At 38.3% G+C, this 19637-nt stretch overlaps 1 protein-coding gene across 1 annotated transcript in view; it reads right to left on the bottom strand.

Moving 5' to 3' along the window:
• adam19b (ADAM metallopeptidase domain 19b) overlaps nt 1–19637 on the bottom strand; it is a 38678-nt gene that overhangs the window by 2921 nt on the left and 16120 nt on the right. The window contains exons 4-19 of the mRNA XM_007234335.4: nt 12893–12971; nt 12523–12599; nt 8620–8824; nt 7647–7712; nt 6891–6962; nt 5937–6103; nt 5246–5330; nt 5009–5148; nt 4535–4712; nt 3839–3928; nt 3521–3716; nt 2507–2615; nt 1740–1953; nt 1516–1593; nt 251–359; nt 14–152 (exon numbers count right to left, since the gene is read on the bottom strand). Coding sequence (XP_007234397.2) covers nt 14–152; nt 251–359; nt 1516–1593; nt 1740–1953; nt 2507–2615; nt 3521–3716; nt 3839–3928; nt 4535–4712; nt 5009–5148; nt 5246–5330; nt 5937–6103; nt 6891–6962; nt 7647–7712; nt 8620–8824; nt 12523–12599; nt 12893–12971 — 2004 coding nt within the window. The remainder of the gene's footprint in view (nt 1–13; nt 153–250; nt 360–1515; nt 1594–1739; nt 1954–2506; nt 2616–3520; nt 3717–3838; nt 3929–4534; nt 4713–5008; nt 5149–5245; nt 5331–5936; nt 6104–6890; nt 6963–7646; nt 7713–8619; nt 8825–12522; nt 12600–12892; nt 12972–19637) is intronic.

Raw genomic sequence — 19637 nt, 5'->3', positions numbered from 1 at the left:
AATCAGTAATTACTTAATGCATATCCGAGGAGGACTGTGAGCAGTCTCTTTAAGAGAATGCAGCTTCTTCTTGTAGCACCACCAAAGAAACAGGAAAGCCAATCCCAGGACAAGAAATAAAGGCAGGATCACCAGTACTGGAAGTAAGTTGGCTACAAAACCAACATCAAAAAGATGAATTACTTCACAAATACAAGAACACATAAAATCTGACAATATCAGCAATATAGTGCTTAGAGAAATGGCTTACTGTGTGTGATCACTGGGCCACTGTCTACACTGCCACCATTTCCTACTTGTTCACAGTATGGCGGTGCCCAGCCTGCATCACAGTGGCAGTTATGGTTGTTGTTGCAGAGCTACAAGAGAAGAAAGAGTGCACACTTCATCAACAGTGCCAGCATCATTATATATTTGTTCTATTTGCTAACATAGTATAAAGTAGTAAAACAGCATAGTAACCACCTTTAAATAAACAGCTTGCACAAACAACTTATTGTGGTTCAATGTGACGTAAAGAAAACTGTAATCTAGAAGCCACCAATTATAATGATCTGAATGGCATAGTTCCGATCTGAATGGCATAGTGGTCATTTCTTCATTTCTTGGTGTTTATTTCAAATCTATTGTTAGCAAAAGTAATTTTGACCAAACTGATATTTTAAAGTGTCTTTTTAAGGAGGCAGAGTATAATTCCTTAAAAAATAAGATGCAACAAATAGCTCTTTGAGCAATGACATTAAGGAACTACTGATGAAGAGATGTAAGATATGCTTAAATGTACAGATCACTGAATTTGCATAGCTATGCAGAGTAATGTACTGGATGGTCATTTGAGTGGATTGTACAAGAAGAACCATTTTGTAGGTGGCTAGGTTTAGTAGTTAGACTGAAGCTCTAGTATGTAAGAGGAGGGGCAGTGTGACATAATTAATAATTAATAAACACGTTTTGAATGACAGTTAACCTGTGCTGACCGGGTGGATAATAGTGGATAGATTTAGGGATCTGGTAGGGGCAGATTCATTTTCCCGCAATTAATATTTATTGCATGCTTTTCCCCCATGCAGGGTAGTTTTCCGGTTTTGGCCCATGTACCCTTCCTCTCTCCTGCTGCTGACATTGCCATCAGTTGGGTATAACAGGCTGACTGCACTGTGCAGCGATGTCCAAACCTGACAGGTTATTTACCAGTGTAAAGTTTCTGCACTCTTACAGATCATTTTACCAAATAGATACTTTTACAAACATGGTTCTATATGGAACCATATGGCATTGGATATAGATTTTTTTTGTTTTTGTAGTACTGTTAAATAATGTAACATATCGTCCACATCTGGAACACTAAAGATGAATCAGAGCAGTTTTTCCTCTGATTGAGCTGATAGAATGAATAGCTGATAGGTTGATGGAACGATGAAGCATTTCCCTAACATAGTGAAGCCAGGCCACACACACAGGCTAAAGGTCTGTCAGTTCTTGGCCAGAAAGATGAGAGAGAGAGTGTCCACCCACCCCATGACTATGACACTTGGCATTGCACTCATCCGCTTGCAGGAAGGATGCATTTCGACACTCTCCACCGAAACAAACCTGTTTCAAAAAGAAGATAAAAGACTACATTGTTATACAGGACACAGTTTAAAATCTGTTTTACAAAATGTCTCTCAAATGAAGTTAATGGATATAAATAAGCTTGTTCATTAATCAAACAGAAGTATTATGCACACAGTACTCACTGCATTGTCCCCACACTTGGTCCCGGTCATGACAAGCCCCAGGTCTAGTGTGTCTCCCTGGGTCTCCTCTTCTTGGTCAGGCCGGTAGACGTGTGTACCTCGGCAGAGGATCTTACGTTGGCCATCACGCACAGTGGTGTCGATCGGGACAGCATTACTTCCAATGGGTTTAGAGGCAGCACTCAGACACTGAATCTTGCCACATTTTGCATCCCTTTCACAGAAACATAATTGGGTAAGTTACACATCTTTTATTTTATTTCATTGAGTCTTTAAAACTATGCAATATGGAATCAGAAGCTGCACCATCATTTGAAGCATGTATCAGAGATTTTGCTACTGTGCTCTATTTCTTGCAAAAATATGGCAACCAATTCTGGACCATATAGAGGAAAGATAACTGTGATGTCCCCACCTATTGTCTCTTTAGTTCTGTGTAACCCTATCCAAAAATGCAGCTTTAAATCTTGAGTTCACTGCCATTTTAGGCAAGGAAGGTTGCTATGTATGTGTCAGTTTTTAGTTAAAGGCTTTTTACTGTTTCCTTATAACTGTTTGTTACAATGTCTTATTGTGTTTTCTTTCCTCTTTTCCTTTTGGTATTTGTGTGTCTTTCTTTGTATGTGTAGCACAACCTGTACCTAATTAAAATACCTAATGTCTTTGGGGTGTATTTGGAAAACCAAATCAAAAAAATAAATAAAATAAACTATGCAATATGAACTATTATTGTTGTTGTTGATGTAAACAGTGTGAAAGACCCTCACCTTTCAGTGCAGGCTCTGTATTTTCCCATCAGGTCTTTGCCACAGTTTCCAAAAGAATCTCCAGCCTCGTTCACCTTAGTGAAGCACAGATCTGGAGCAGGTCGGGCATCTGCCAACAGCCAGATTAGGTCAGTTTAGTGTAAAAAAAAAAAAAGAAAAAGGAAAATTCCTAAGCAGTCCTGTGCCCTATGACACATCTTACAAATCTGCAGCTAATCTGCATCTAAAACCTGAATCTCAAATGTCAGAGGATCCAGGAATTTGGAAAGCTTTAGAGAGGAGCAGATGGCATCACCCAGTGAACAATAGGTATCTTCACTACTTCAGCATGATTTCACTGAGCACCCACTGTACAACCACTGATGTACTAGCCAAACACAGCAGCAAAGTCTGTTCAGATTACGCTTCCCAACACAGTGCCTTTACATTACTGATGCTTTGCTATTCATATAAAAGCTATGAATAGATTTCTTCATGTTTACAATAACCAATTGCATTACTGCTTGAGAAAAGTCTGAGGAAATTATATATAAAGCTGTTTATCTTAGCAGCAAATGTTTACGTGTTGAAAATACACTAATATTGTAGTAAATACAAATAAACAGACCACATCGGCTATAAAAGTTTAATCCTTCACTAAAATAAATCAGATGAGTCTTTTAATTATAAGTTTAAACACTTAGTTTTCTCTTATTTATGTGTAGTTAAACACACTAAGATAATGCTGAGATCTAATATTTTTAATACTGTTCATGATTTATAAAAATACATTTAAAATAAATACATACATAATACGCACAGTAAGTAGTATTTTGTCAAGGATTTGGGGAGTCTCTGCAGTGACTTGCTTTTACAACTCTTTCTACCTTATAATAAGAGTCCCCTTCCACAGCTGCCATGAAATATCTGCTTTATTGCAAATCCATTGTGGTTCTGTACACAGAATAAATTACAAAGGTTGTGTCACTGTCCAAACACTTATGGATGCAACTGTATGTATGTGATTATTAATACCTTTTCCCCACAGAGAGAGGCACTGCTGCTCCAGGGTCAGGCACATGCCTGTGTAACAGTAGGCTTTGCCATGTGCACATAAGCTGCCGTCCACCAGGTAGAAATTGGCAGGGCAGGACTCGGATTTCCCATCGCAGTATTCAGGCAGGTCACAGGAGCCTGAAGGAGGGCGGCACAGCAGACCGGGACTTTTTAGCTGAGGGAAATGAGCCATAAGTTAACATGACAAAAAAGACCACGGCCATTTGTACAGGAAGTAGGTGCATATTACAAGTTCAACAGGAGGTCATAGAGTGAAAGCTTGCAATGTGAAATTACCTTGCAGTTTTCACAGCATACTCCATGAGCACATTCAGCACCTGCTTTTAGTGTGCAGTTGTTAGCATTACAACATGGACTGGAACACTCCTATTAAGACACAGAAAGAAGCAGAGAGAGAAACATAATGAGCCAATTAATAATATATTTAATAATTAATAATTAATAATCAACCTCCACTTAAATGCCAAAGCCTATTTGAGTATTGTTACTGACCATGTGCATCCCTTCATAGCCACAATTAAAGAGATTAAAATCTTCTAATGGTCATGACATGATAATGCAATATGTTACAAAGCAAGTTTCTAAAACTGGCTGCATCAACATGGCAATGAGTTCATAGTTCTTTTGTGTCTTTCACAGTGAGCAAATGAATCTGTAGGAACTGTGTGATGCATTCATGCCAACATGGACCAGAATCTAAAAATAAATTCATTCCATAATGAATTGACTATTACTATTTTAAGATAATCCTATCTCTAATAAAGTGTTCAGTGAGTGTATACTGTACATAGTATATAAACAGTAAAAGGATGATTTAATGCTCACAGTAATTAATGAACAACCGAAAAAAATCCTAAGATGTTTAAAAAAATAACACACCACATCTGAGTTAATATGTGTATATAAAGAAAAGAAAAATCCTGGGACTAATTTATAAGAAATTACACTACTGGTGTTTTCAAATGGTCTCACCTCGGCCTCTCCACAGTCACACTCCTCCCCCTCCTCCAGGTAGCCGTTGCCACAGCGCTGGCCCCCGTACATGGCCCTGGTGTTTGGGGGGTTAAACAGACATTTTCCGCCTCCTGAGCTCAGATAACGCTTCAGCTCGGCTTGGTTACAGGGGTTAAACACACGAGGGAACGGGTGCCTGTAGACATACAGTGACATAAAAAACTGCTATTACACTAGCATGGATAAGCAAGGTTCCTCTTGGTTTTTGGTTATTATTTAAATAGTTATCCTAAAAAATATAGATTTTTATATTAAATATAAATTTTCCTCCACATGGAAAAAAATAATCGAGTTAAGTCTTTTAATAAACACAAGTAGGACAGGTAGTGACTGGATTTTTCCCTTTACATCTTCACCGCATAATCTTCAGCAGCTGAATTACAAACATCAGTGGTTATTCTGGGATGTTACTGGGGATGGCTGGGGTCTCACCCTGTAGCTGCAGCCATAATGCAGCCCCCATCCTCTGGCAGGGCCTGGCAGCAGCCCTCACTGTCATGGCTCATCCCAAAGTTATGCCCCATCTCATGGGCCATAGTGGCTGCTATCCCAACTGCACTTTCAGAGTGGTCCTGGAGAGGAAGACATAGACAGAATAATTAATAACACTTGAATAATTGAGAAATGTTGAAGGATGGAAGGCACAATATAATAAAGTAAGTTGCTTACTGAGTTTACCCCTCCAGACTGGTATTCTGAACACATGGCTTTAAGTGGGGCTAGTCCAATAGTGGTGCCCTGGAATGACATACCCCTAAAAATACCAAAGAGAGCTGTTTAGATTCACAAAACATTGTACTATTTACAAAAGCCTATCTAGCACACAGAACACCCGTGACTATGCTTTGTATAAAATGCACGACTATGGAATTACATTTATTTATAAAAATTTCCCCTCTATTCCAAATGTAGCTGATCAGGCAAGACATTTGGTGTCTGAGGTTTGCTTCTTTAGGTTCACTTTGAAGAACTGCTACTGCTTGCTAATCAACAACCTAAAACATGATTTTAAAAGTAATACACTATAATTTTAATCATTTTTATAGATGCAGATAAAGATGTAATTTATCACATTAGCAAATCTCTTTGAGATTACTTCACAACTTGACAAGTAATGAAATAAGTATTTGATGATTTAGTAGTGCTAGCAATGCTAACGTATTGCTATAAACATCCATTACTTCTCAGCCACATTAGCTTTGTAGCTTGTTTTCAGTCTTGGCTTATAAACTTATATATTTTTAAAACAAGAGGAAAAGAAGTTAAATCTGAGTTTACAGAAGTTCCTTTAAATATAGTATTATTTTAACTTGTGAAAAGTGGCTGTGTTTAAAACCAGCGCTATTAAGGATGGACTGACGTGATGAGCTGTGCGTTGTCATTGGGAAGCTGTTTTAGCTGTTTCCTCCTCCAGGTTAGAAAGGCTCCGAGTGTGCTGTAGGGGTTGTCCGTCACACTGATCTTATTCTGGTCATTCCAAATCTCCAGCCAGATCAGAGCTACACGGATATTCAGTGACTTGTAATACTGAAAAATTCAAGAAATACAGTGTGTTAAAAGTTTAAATACTCATAATGACATATACTGCATGTTTCTTTTTTAACTTTTAACTTACTGATTTATCAAAGCTTATTGCTTTAGAGAATTTACAAACAAGGCTGGCAAGGATCAAATAATAGTACAATCATCATCATGGCAGTATTACACTAAAATAAAACATCTTACTCAAAAATGAGAAATAAAAAAAGAAAACATGTATTAAGAAAAGAAATACACACTTACATACATATGCATATACTTATACACACACACATACACACACACACACACACATATATATATATATATTATTTTATAATATATTATATTTTATTAATTTATTTCTTGCTAGCTGCTAAAAAAATCTGCATCAGATATCTATATGCCCCAACCAGTAGATTTCCCATATAAAGCACTAAGAATTCTTAGAAATATCCAGGGATATCATTTTGGTAATATTTTCCCACATTTCATTCCAATAACAGTGAATTTGAATGCATTCCCAAAAAAAATGGAACTGGACTCCAGGGCAGCCACAGCATGATTGTGACACACCCAGCTGCATCAATACACTAATTCTGTATGTGTAACTCAATTAATATGACAAAGTGTTGTCCCTATCAGTCTACATTTTCCATCATTTATTATTCTTGAAAATCTTTATCCTGCTTTCAAATAGCACTGCAACCCAACACTACCTTGGTGCAAATATTTTTTGCAGCTACTGCTTTGATGATGATATATACAGTAAAGCAATACACAGAGCATAACCCACCTTGTCCACATAGTTAGCTGCTTCAAGCAGTTTGGCCTTGGTCTTCTCCAGGCTGCGGCCAAGCTTCACAAACTGCAACAGAGGCAGGAAGTGGGTCAAAGTACCGTTCTGACCCCAGAGTTCTCCCAGTCACAGACACACAGGCACACATCACACAGGCGTCATTTAGGGTGCACTCCATTAGTGTGGAGCCAGATGAATGATGAAAGGAAATCGGGCTCTGTGATTATCTGATGCTGTACCACAGAGTGAGTCATCTAACAGACAGCACTTCACACTGAAACAGAAATCCAGACCCGACTCAAACTGGAGCTCGTTGTGTGGTATGAGCAGAGGATGGGAGCCAGATTTATCAAAGCTTTTTGCACACCATGCTTTATTTTTAGCATTGGTGTGGCAGAGTTGATGACTGTGGTAAATTAAGATTACTCGTTTTGTTAGAGCACAGATGGCTTTAAAGCGATTACAGTTCCCCCTTTACCATATATTTAAAGAGTCATCTACGACATGTCTGAAGTATTTTATTCTTTCTAGTTTCGCACATCCTGTCCTATATGTATGAAACCACCGGTATCGTGAATAGAGAAGCAAGGAAACACAGCTTGGCTTTGAAAAGTAGACAACTAGTGTTCCCCAAAAGCATTATTATAATATAGAGATGTGATCACTGTGAGATGTGACTTTTCATCACACACAGCAATTCAGAGAGAGTATGTCTTTCATCATGATGGTCTGTATTAATGGCTGTGCTTTTACCGCAGCGTGATCGGCCACCAGCATCAGCTCCACATACTTCATACTGCGGCTTACATCTCTCCTCTCCTGCAGGGGAAAAGGACAGGTGAAATGAGGAAGGTTAAATGAAGTGGTACAGCGATGAGTCACTGATTCTGAATATATCTGACCTGATAGTCATGATGCAAGTGGCTGTAATTTAGACATTTCCTGTACAGATATACCCACTTACAACCCTTACTGAGGAACGCGTAAATATTAATTAGCCTGCAGTGAAACAATTAGCTCTAAAGAGGAAATCTGCTAGAAATGTTGACTCTTTATAATGTAAAATGAATTATGAATCAGCCCGTAACATGAAGCCTGTTTCTTCAGTGTTATGAAGTAAATTGGAATAAAACATTGTATCAGAGGGGTGTTTGAGCCATAAGCTACTTTAAAGTGTTAAGGCAGGGAGGATAAACGTAATATTATTATTTTTCATTTGTTTTCCCTGATCCAGAGATGTTTTAAGTAGTGCCAAATGCCAGAACATTAGGAGAAAAAAAGGATATTTTAAATATATGATTATTTATTTATATGATGCTTTTTATAGCATGCTTTTTATAGCATGCTTTCATTTACCTTAAGTTTACTGACATCTGCTCCCCATTTTTATGCACACGTTTCAAAAGTGAGCCAATAAGAAAATAAATCATTTAAAAAATTAGCCAATTAAAAAAAGAATTCAGCATTTCAGAAGCCAATAATTACTGAAGTGACACCAGTTAAAATTATTGCTGACGTTAAGATAAAATGTTTTTTTAGTTGTTTAATTAATGTGTAAAGTAATTTTTTGCTTAATAATGTTTTTCACCATGATATAATGCTGTATATTTAATTCACAGGAAAATCGTAAATTAAGAGAAAACAATGCATTTTTTGTTTAAAAGTAAAGAAGAGAACTGACATCCTAGAATCAGAGATCAAAATATCTGATAATTAATGACTTTACCCTTTTGGCCTGGTGTGCCTGCGCAATCCCACCAATCAGCTCCTCCAGTCTGTGTGTGTAATTGTGGTCTGCGTGGGTATGGTTGCAGGTGCCAGTCTGTATTTTCATTCTCTCAGTGCGGAACACTGCGTGGCTCTGCGAGGATGTGTGATTGGCTAGAGGCTCGATCATGTAGGTGACACTGTGGTTCAGGCTTATCATGCCCCTGTGGATAGAAGAAAACACTAAGTTAAGACTCTACAAGAAAAGTTGAATAGATGAACTATTCTCTGTGAATAGACACACAGAATTACATAGACATTTGTATTTACAGTGATGTGAAAAACGTATTTGCCCTTTTGCAGATTTCTTTTGTTTTTGCATTTTTGTCATACTTACTTTGTTCAGATGATCAAACAAACTTTATTATCAGACCAATAAAATCTGAGAAATATGTAAAAAGCACCTTTAAATTATGATTTCATTTATTAAGGTGAAAAAAAAACTATCCAACCCAATTTGGACAGTTTCATTCAATTTCACTAACCACAAAGGCCTGATTACTGCCAGATATGTAGAATCAATCAATCACTTGAATAGAACCTGTCTGACAAAATGAAGCAGCTAGAAGATCTTAACACGCAACACATTATGCTGCGATCTGAAGAAATTCAACAAATCATTGATCATCTATCAATCTGAAAAATGTTACAAAGCCATTTCCAAAGCTTTAATACTCCAGCGGACCACAATGAGAGCTATTATTTACAAATGAAAAAAACATGGAACACTAAATTATTTCAAAAGGGCATGGATAACTCATCCAGGAGGTCACAAAAGAACCCAGAACAACAGTTAAATAACTGTAGGTCTCACTTGCCTCAGTTAAGATCAGTGTTAAGGATTCAAATAAACTGTGCTCTAAAATGAGTAGGATATGCCATTTTTAGGTTTGTTCCCATTCAAAGTAGCTAAAAGTCTATTTACACCTAATGCAACCATTATTCAATGAACATACTGTGTCTAGTGGATGACATGCTTCCAGATGATGGGAGGAGGCAGGAGAATAAAAATTCAATTGGTGGCCAACTAGTGTTTATAGCTCGTATAACTAGGTCACATAAGCAAAAACAGATTGCACTGCTCCTAGAATTTCGAGAGCAGCAGTTCCCATCCTACACACACCTAACAGATGATTGCACACACACACACACATATACAAGTATGAAAGGAATAAAAAAAAAACTTGCAGATGTGCAGTTGCTGGAAGGTGGGCGCAAACAAAATGCTATAAAATGTAAACGATCCTGCAATGCAAACACACACTCACAGACAGCAAGGAAAGCACATAAACACCACAGACATACACACACAAGATGAAAAGAAATAAATCATGAAAAAATGCTGAAATATAGACACACACTTACACACACACACACACACACACATAGACACATGAGAGTTCCTCAAGTTTAGGTTAAGTCTGCAGCTGCAAATAGCATTTGGATGGCTGTGTGTGTGAGTGTGTGTTTTGTGTGTGTGTGCGCGCATGCTCATATGTGTAATAGCCTCCTACGACCCAGGCTGAATCCTTTCATTCCTCAGCACTGAAGGACAGAAGATGCCCATTAATTTGTAAATGTATTCAACCCACCCCATCCCTAGTGATAGCAACACTGCAGTATCAGTCAATGCAAGCCTGTTCTGCCGGCGTTCGTCGCCTCAGAAGAACCCAGGCAGGAAGCTGGCTCTCCACAGGACACACACAGCATGGAACAACACTCCATACTGTCAGCCCACTCAGCACTGCACACGTCCAGCTACACTCGCATGCACTGAACCCTCTGAACTCCAACATCCTAAGAGCCTGGGTGACCCAGAAACAGCCAGTGCTCATACTACAACCCTGATTTACTGCAGGACTTGCACAAGAGTTTTGGCTCGTGGAAAAGAAGAGACATGACCGTTCAGTTCAGTCATGCAGCGAATAGTTAGAAGACTTGCACTGAACTTCTGAAGATGAATATAACCATATACAGCTCTGGAATAAATTAAGTGACCACTTCAGTTTCTGAATCAGTTTCTCTGATTTTGCTATTTATAGATTTATGTTTGAGTAAAATGAACATTGTTGTTTTATTTTATAAACTACAGACAACATTTCTCCCAAATTCCAAATAAAAACATTGTAATTTAGAGCATTTATTTGCAGAAAATGGGAAATGACTGAAATAACAAAAAAGATGCAGAGCTTTCAGACCTCAAATAATGCAAAGGAAACAAGTTCATAATTACAAAGTTTTAAGAGTCCAGAAGTCTGTATTTGGTGGAATAACCCTGTTTTTTAATCACAGTTTTCATGCATCTTGGCATGTTCTCCTCCACCAGTCTTACACACTGCTTTTGGATAAATTTATGCCCCTCCTGGTGCAAAAATTCAAGCAGTTCAGCTTGGTTTGATGGCTTGTGATCATCCATCTTTCTCTTGATTATATTCCAGATGTTTTCAATTTAGTAAAATCAAAGAAACTCATCATTTGTAAGTGGTCTCTAATTTTTTCCAGAGTTGTATATACTGGGAAGAAAAAACGTCTGTTTATTTTTCACAGTTATCTGATACTCTGTTATTGACTGATAAAAGCTTCTGACAACAAATAAATGTAAATGCACCCTACTTACTTATCTACTCTCAGAGAATGAACACCCCTCTCTCCAACACTCAAACGCTGCACACAGCTCTCCCACTCTGACCTCCAGTCCCTTCTTCTCACAGAAGTGAACTACACTTCATGGGACTTCATCATTCAGGCAGTGCAAGAGTTCATGACCAGCACATGAAGCCAAAAAACACTTTTTCTTTTACTGTGTCTCAAATTTGCTGTACATCAGCACTGTTATTTTATGACATTACGTTTCATAGCTTTAATGTCTATATACACATTTTGAGGTTAAAAACATAATTTCTCCATTTTCTTCATCAAGTTTATTTATCAACACATTATTAAGGGTTAACATAAATTGAATTAGAGCAGCAGGAGACCTAATGTCTAAAGTCTTCTTTGTCTTTAAATCTAATCTCACTGTTGTCTAGGAGAAACTATAGAGATAGTAAAGACATCTCCTCTTTGATTTTTCTTTTAACTGCAAAAAAGAACCAGATGTGCATTTGTAATGTTTTACTTGCTAACATAACTTAAATCTAGCAGTTGTTCTTTACATTCTGTCAAATCTCACTGCAAAATGGTTTAAAATAACTCTTGTTATAATTACATTTTTAGTACACTGACTTTCACTAATATTTAAGGATATTTCTTCTCTTGTAAAGCTGAATGTCCTTAAAAGCACTACAGGAAATTTAACAGCGGCGGTTATGAATACTTTAAAATAACCTGTGTGTGGGTGTGTAGAGAAGATGTGTGGGTTTACTGGAAGTTTTGAATTAGACATATTAAACCTATGAAACCCTGATTAATCTCCTGGAATTCCCCTGTAAAAATAAACCAACTAACTTTTTATATCTTATAAAAGTATAAGCAGGTTTCTGTCTAAAGAGACACGTAAAGAAACATAGATATAGTCTGAAGCCTTTTATAGAATCATTAATCATTCCATTTTGAATACATAGATAAGCATGCCATGTCATAATAAAGATTAAACTGATGGCACTGTTCTCTAAATGTGAGTTTTGTGCAGTTATATACTGGTGAAAATAAAAGTAAAATAAAGGTAACCTCAACAAAATGCATATTTTGATCAAACAAAATTGAAAATGTTTCATAGGACTATGTGTCTAACCTGAGGCCCACTTAGGAATTTTTACTTTTAAACATGTATAGGTAATTTCCTGTGGAAATGATGTTGCAATTTAGTGTGTGTGCATGTGGGTGTGTGACTTATTTACGGTATAGATATTTTGGTCCTTACCTCAGTCCATTGCATGTGCTCAAAACCACACTGGAGTCCTCCAACCCTTTAACCTCACCATGGTAATAACAGTGCTCCTGAAAACAAGCACACAAAGCAGCTTTAGATCTTCCTTATCATTAAAGACTGAGGAGTTTCTCTCCACGTCAGAAACGTCAGGAATCCACCGTGAGGTTCTCTTCTCTCAGCATTTAGACTCTGCCAGTGGTTATAAAAGCAATGATAACAACATAACTAATGGCCTCTTTCAGAGGTGTGTTGGGACTCTATCATGTGATTACCAAGACAACACAAGGTATTCGTTTGATATGAGCTAATGTTCAGAAATACCATCTGCTGTGCGTAGTTTTAAAACAGCTCCTGGACTCACCCTGTTGGATGGGATGGAGAACTGGCGGGCTCCGTTTGGACTGTACCATATTTCTTGGAAGTCGGGGGCCAACAGCTCACTTCATCAAACAAAGATCAAAAAGAACATAATGGTTGAGAATGTACAGTAAATTTAACTATATGTCTACACCTAATCCTTCGTCTGAACACTGTTAATACTGACACTCCCTCCACTTCTCGCTGAATATAAACATGTCACGACTGCTTCTACTCCTCTTCGACAGTCTGAAATAAATGCGGATTGCATCCATCAGAGACTGAAAGACCTTTTTAATTATCTAATGTGTTGTAGGAGGTTTTCTGGAGGACAAAATGGTGGAGTGTGATGTGGAGGTACTGGGATACTGCACAGCTCTTCTGTAATAGCTCCAAGCTCATAAAATATTAATTACTGCAAAACATTAGTGCAATGTAGCACTGGAAGCTATTTAACAGCATGAAAGAAAGCAGAAACATATAGAATAATTACTACAAAAATTACTGTAGGTTTTACACCAATATTAGTGGATTCAAATGATTTCCACTTTAACAAATAAAAAGATCTGTTTGTTTTATACAAAACAATAATAAAAAAAACAAAATATAATTGTTATCAAATAGCAAAAGCATGTCACAATGGATCTAAAATCGTCACACTTACGCAAAAACCTTGTATACATTACATTTTGATGTTTCTTGCTTTTACATGTAATCTGGCAAACTGTTCTTTACATTGTCTAAAAAAATCATAATAAATGGATTAATAGGGATTCATCCAAATTACTTTTACACAGAATTAATGAAATACTAAGAGATCACATCCCCGTTCACATGCATTCAATGCAGGAGGGCCACACACACTTCCAACAGTGTATGTGTGTCAGTTCAGTTTTCTTTAGCTTTTATTGGACGTGTTACTATGTCCTGTCCTTTCTGCCTTGTCAGTGTACATGTCAGGAATACCCAGGCAGGGAGACGAGGAGGCGGACACAAGTGCAGGTAGGGTGAAATCAATAAATAATAATTTAATAAATAAATAAGAAGTAATAAAGAAACAAGAAACAAGTAAACACTAAAACACGGAACAGGGAGATATATACAATGAACTAGGGAATAAACTAAATGTCTGAAAATAACCAGAAAACAAACGAGAGGAACCAGAGAACTAAAACAAACAAACTAGAGAATATAATAAAAATAAACAAACCAAACAGGGCAGGGAAATAAATACAAGGGAATAAACTAATAAACACAAAGCAGGGTTAAATACAAGGAGTTAACGGAAATAAACAAGGGACTAGAAACATAAACTGGAGATAAACAGAGAAAAACCCGAAATAAGGAGCACAGGAAACAAACTAGGAATAAACACAGAGCTAGGGTTATAGAAACGCAGAGAAACACAGAGACAAAACAACAGAGGTTAGTGCAAAGACCGACGGAGACAAAGTGGCAGAGGAGTGCTATTTATAGTAACATGAAACACACTAGAATTGGAAACACCTGGGGAAGGGGCGGAGCTACAAATGAGAAAGTGGAAAAGTGGAAAAGTACTGAGACGGGAGACACAGGGGAGCACAGGTCACGTGGGGAAGACACACAGAGACACGAGACGAGGCCAAGATGTGACAGAACATGGCTGTTAAGCACACGATTGTTGATGATACATATGTAAAGCATGTGTATGTATCTTATGTTAGTTTATAGTGTATGATTTAATAATAATAATAATAATACATGAGTGGGTTGGGTAATTGGCCGTGTAAATTGGGGAGAAAATGGCAAACAAATCGAAATAAAATTATAAAAAAAGGAAAAAAAAAAAAAGTAATATTTTATCTATGCAAAATATTTAAACTATTTTATAAATTAATTTAGACTGCATTTCTCAGTACAGAGTTTAATTGTTAATATATTAGAATAAATAAAGTGCTCCTTCTGTCTTCAAACTGTGTCAACTTTCAGCTAACATGCACTCTATGCCCGACAGTTCTCACCCACCTATTTCTCACTTACCATAATTGGCTTTGCAATTTGAATTTAAGCTGATACCAGGCCTACAGTGCTGTATTACAGTACATAGGTCACAACCTCACAGCTGCCTGGCACAGTTTTGCTGGAAGCTACATATTGGACCAGTTTATCAATTAACCACTTTTTACAGTTTTTTTAATAATGTAGATGCCAAAAGTATATAAAACTTCAGATACATGTCCACTGGGCTGGGAAGCACAACAAGTCTCTAGACAGAAAAAACTAGAAAACTACCGGTTTACATATTAGCTCTTTCTGGGAAGTAAGGTTAGAAGAAGCTATAACATTCTTCTAAACAAGCCACAATCCTATTGTTAGTAGTTAGTTTTACAAATATCTCAGTAGTATGGTTGTATCTTCAGTTTGGTAGAAAATATGTGATGTTTGTATCTTTAGTAAATAGGATTTTAGAAATATTGTGACATTACAGTGATTCCTGGCATCACAGGATTATATGAATGAAGACTTATTTTTTCCCGGTCAAACAGACAGTGCTTCATACACAGTGGGAACGATGTCAAAAATAACCAGTGACCCTCGTCCCCAGTGACCCTCCTAAATAACTGTTTAGGATTTCAGTGGCCGGGGTGGGGCCGGTGGTATGCATAGCAGTGATCTGGTGCACTGTGTGTTACATGTCTAGACATGCATACATAGGACTACTACAGTGTATGGTGTATATATACATACACACATATACTTTTATTTATTTCTTTAATTCTACAGTTATTTATTTGTAATAAAATGTCTGAAACTACACATCAAATCCCTAAAAATACCACATACACATATATAAGTTATTGTATGATAAAATGACACTAATTTACAAAAAATGCCTCAAAATGAGTTGTTGCAATCACATAAAACTTTATATGTGTGATGAAATGTACAGTTGAAAGGAGGCTCTTGTACACTGTTGGGCTGCATCTAGCCCAGAAACAAGATGAGATACACTCATACAGGTACTATATGGCATCCTGCAGCACATTTGAGGCTGCCAAAGGTGGCAACCAAGCTAAACCTATACATGCCTCAAAGGTGATGAATCTGGCAACTAGGCATATTTAGCAAGTGCTGCAAATCTGATGGAGACGTTAAAAAAAAAACTTTGTGTGCGTGGACAGGCATTTTCCGGTCCAGGATGTCCTGCACACATCACTTTGCTTCTAGTGTCCCTCAAATTACTCCTTGGGACAACCCAGATCATTACACCAAAAAATCAAGCATTAATTTTTGCACCAGGAGTAGCATAAATTTATTAAAAAGCAGTGTGTAAGACTGGTGGAGGAGAACATGCCAAGATGCATGTAAACTGTGATTAAAACCAGGGTTATTGCACCAAATATTTCTGAACTCTTAAAACATGGCGTTATCTGAAAGCTCTGCATCTTTTTTGTTATTTCAGCCATTTCTCATTTTCTGCAAATAAATGCTATAAATGACAACATTGTTGTTTGTAGTTTATAGAATAAAACAAAAATGTTCACTCTACTCAAACATATACCTATAAATGGCAAAATCAGAGAAACTGATTTAGAAACTAAACTGGTCTCCTATTTTTTTCCAGAGCTGTATAGGCAGCTTTAGCAGTCAATGATCTCTCCCCAAGAAGTACACAATAAAAAGTAGCCTCTGAGAGCTTTTTTATAGTGACAAGACCACATTTGTTACTATTTACACATGTATCTGCCTAAGAAATAACCATATTTAATAAGAGCATATTGTTGTAAACTTGTTATGATTTGTGAATTTAATTTCGCCCAAATATCTGTTATCACTTCTGAAACAGCTGCAGTTCAAAACTCTAAAGCTTAGTTACTAAACTTGAAAAAAAGATTTGTTCCATTAAGCAGATATATCCACTCTGAGCAGAGGGGATATTAATGGCTCCATCATTTATTGTGACACTGCTGCACCTCCCACACACACACACACACACACACACACACACACAGTGGGTCTGTAGGGCAGGCTGTGAGTGAACGCTGGCTGCTCAGTGTCAGCCAGCCAGGGAGGTGCACTGTCTCTGTGTGTTTATACTGGAAACTCCAACAATACACTGGAGACAGTCCAGACCCACTGGGCCGCGACCCCATGACCATCACACAGGAACACCCGTGCCGCTGCGCTTCCACAGGGTACAGGGACTACTACTGACTCACGTCCAGTCTGTCTCACTGTCTCCACTCAGCTGAGGGTTAATGTAGTCTAGACAGTTTAAAAAGGGGCACACTAGCTCTGATGTACGAGCAGTTGGCACTGTTCGCAAGCAAATCCAAACAGTTCTAAAACAAACCATAAAACGAGGCCTAGTACAGCATAAACAGTCAACTTCAGCCATCTTCAGAGACTGGCAATGAGCTTGTAGACAATTTCAACACCTGAGCACTCACTCGGCCACAGCCATAAATAGCTTTACAGCACGCTAATGTTAGCTACCCCATGATTAAATGCTAGTGGGTGAGCGCTGACAGTCAGTTGTAAGGACCTGCTGGCACAATGACAATGAATGCAGAGAAACTGCCTGGCCTTAAAAGTGCTTTAGAGTGGCTAGCTTTGCCCTTGACCTAATAAATATAGTCCCGCATGTATTCCCCATTGGCTCTGCCAAGATCTGGTACCATTCAGCATGAAAAAGTCTGAGAATTTACTGTGTATGAACAGTGTGCTGTGCACAAACACAGCAGATCCTTCCCATCTTATCTTGTCACCACTACAGCAACCCTCCATTTCCAATCAACATGGTCATTCTGCTCCTAAGGGCATGAAGACGGTTAGAGAACTAAAGGCCAGTGTGGAGGGCAGTGGGGCAGTGTGCTGCTGGAGCAGCTCTGATGTAAACCCCTCCAGCAGCAGCACTCAAACAATGGCCGTCTATTGAAGTAGTCACACCATAAACTGCTTCAAATGGAGGAGAAACAACGGCGGCTCTCAGCCGGCTGCAGAATGACCCCCAGCGGACGCTACGTCTGGCCTGGCGGGCAAACGGCCGCATCGTACACAACAATTAAGTGACATGGACGTCACTAACCTACAGGCGCAGGAACAAGACATGAGAAAGCATTGTGTGTGTGTGTGTGTGTGTGCGTGTGTGTGTGTGTGTGTGTGTGTGTGTGTGTGTGTGTGTGTGTGTGTGTGTGTGTGTGTGTGTGTGTGTGTGTGTGTGTGTTTGTGTGTGTGGTGGGGGTGGGGAAGGGGGGCGGTCTGGTGGTCTCCTTGTATTACATATTGTAGAAGTCAGGGGCTTTGTAAGGCACAACCTGGGCACCTGTGTTTAGTAAACTTATGCATTTATTAATTCTGATTCATACCAAAATATTTTGATCACATTAATCTGTGGTGAAATTTGAGATCCATTCATGATCAAATAAAGGCAGAGACACACACACACAAGTCTCAATGAAGTTAAGATATCAGTCATTGTGATTTATTGATTCAATCAGTGCTGCCTGTGGTAGCTGTAAGGCAAGCTAAGATTACAAAATAGCAACATAGACTCAAGAAGGACTGCCATTCTCACCTTTTTCTTATTTTTGGATTAATGCAGTTCAGTAATGTCACTCACATAAGACTACAGATCACAATTTCAATCTGACAGTTGATTTTTTTACATTGTGTCAAAATGTTTACACAAAAAGACCAAAAGAATGCCCTAAAATGTCTTGGAACCAAACTTTTTTTTCTGTTGACATCCATTGAGAGTTGTAAAATCACATTATTTTGGAAATAGTGTCATGTTCCGTGACTTTTGCTGCAGGATATTCATGCGTGAATTCTCCTACATTGAATGTGGATATGATTTCTATTAGAGCTGATTGTTTGTTGGCATGGACAATTCTAGCCAGATGCTGTCGGTCACAATCATTACCACCCACTGTGTTGTCCATTGTGGGTGGTAATGCCTAATCAAGTAATGTTAAATGTCTGCACAACTTCGGAAATGGAATGTGTCATTCATCTGGCACCAACTATCAGGCCTCTTCACAAACTCTGTTAATTGACATCACCTTGACATGAGCACGCTGACCAGCGTTTAACCTCACTCAAGATAACACCTCACAACTTATACAGGTATGGTCATTTCCAAGTTGTCTCCTACAGTAAGACTTCATGATCAATTTACATACTGATACGTGACTTTAGGCATTTCCTATACTATGATAGGTTATGTCTAGAGATCCTTTTAAAGCCTTTCACACAGATATAAAACCACAAGCATTACTAAAGGATGAGCTCATTAAGTTGGATGAAATGTTTAACCATATAGCTGAAGGTCGGTGTGCATGGACAGGTCAGATGACTTTCAGAGGAACTCTTTGACATTACTGACCTAGAAGCCTTGGAGGACTAACAGGAGAGACAGGAGTGTGTGTGTGTGTGTGTGTGTATGTGTATGGGTGGGGCCATCTTGTCTTACATATTGTAGAAATGCTGCTACTACTGAGCTAATGATTGACTGGGCTTGGTAAGTGACACCCTGACAGAAGCTCCAGCCAGGCAAGCACTCCCATCTCCCTAGAGAGGCACGCCATAAAGCATATGCAAGCAAAAATAGCCCACTGTATTACGGGACAAGCCTAGTAGGCTTACAGTATATTTACTAACGCTGATGGCAGCAGATTAAGAGGCTCTCCAGATAAAGCTACACACTGCGCCGTGTACCAGTTCAGTAGGAGAAGGTATTATCAGACGCAAAACCGCCCGTTAGAACC

This window comes from Astyanax mexicanus, chromosome 10 (assembly GCF_023375975.1).
Source record: "Astyanax mexicanus isolate ESR-SI-001 chromosome 10, AstMex3_surface, whole genome shotgun sequence".
Taxonomy (NCBI): Eukaryota; Metazoa; Chordata; class Actinopteri; order Characiformes; family Acestrorhamphidae; genus Astyanax; species Astyanax mexicanus.
Note: the sequence above shows the minus strand (reverse complement) of the source record. Positions and strands in the feature narration are given on the sequence as shown.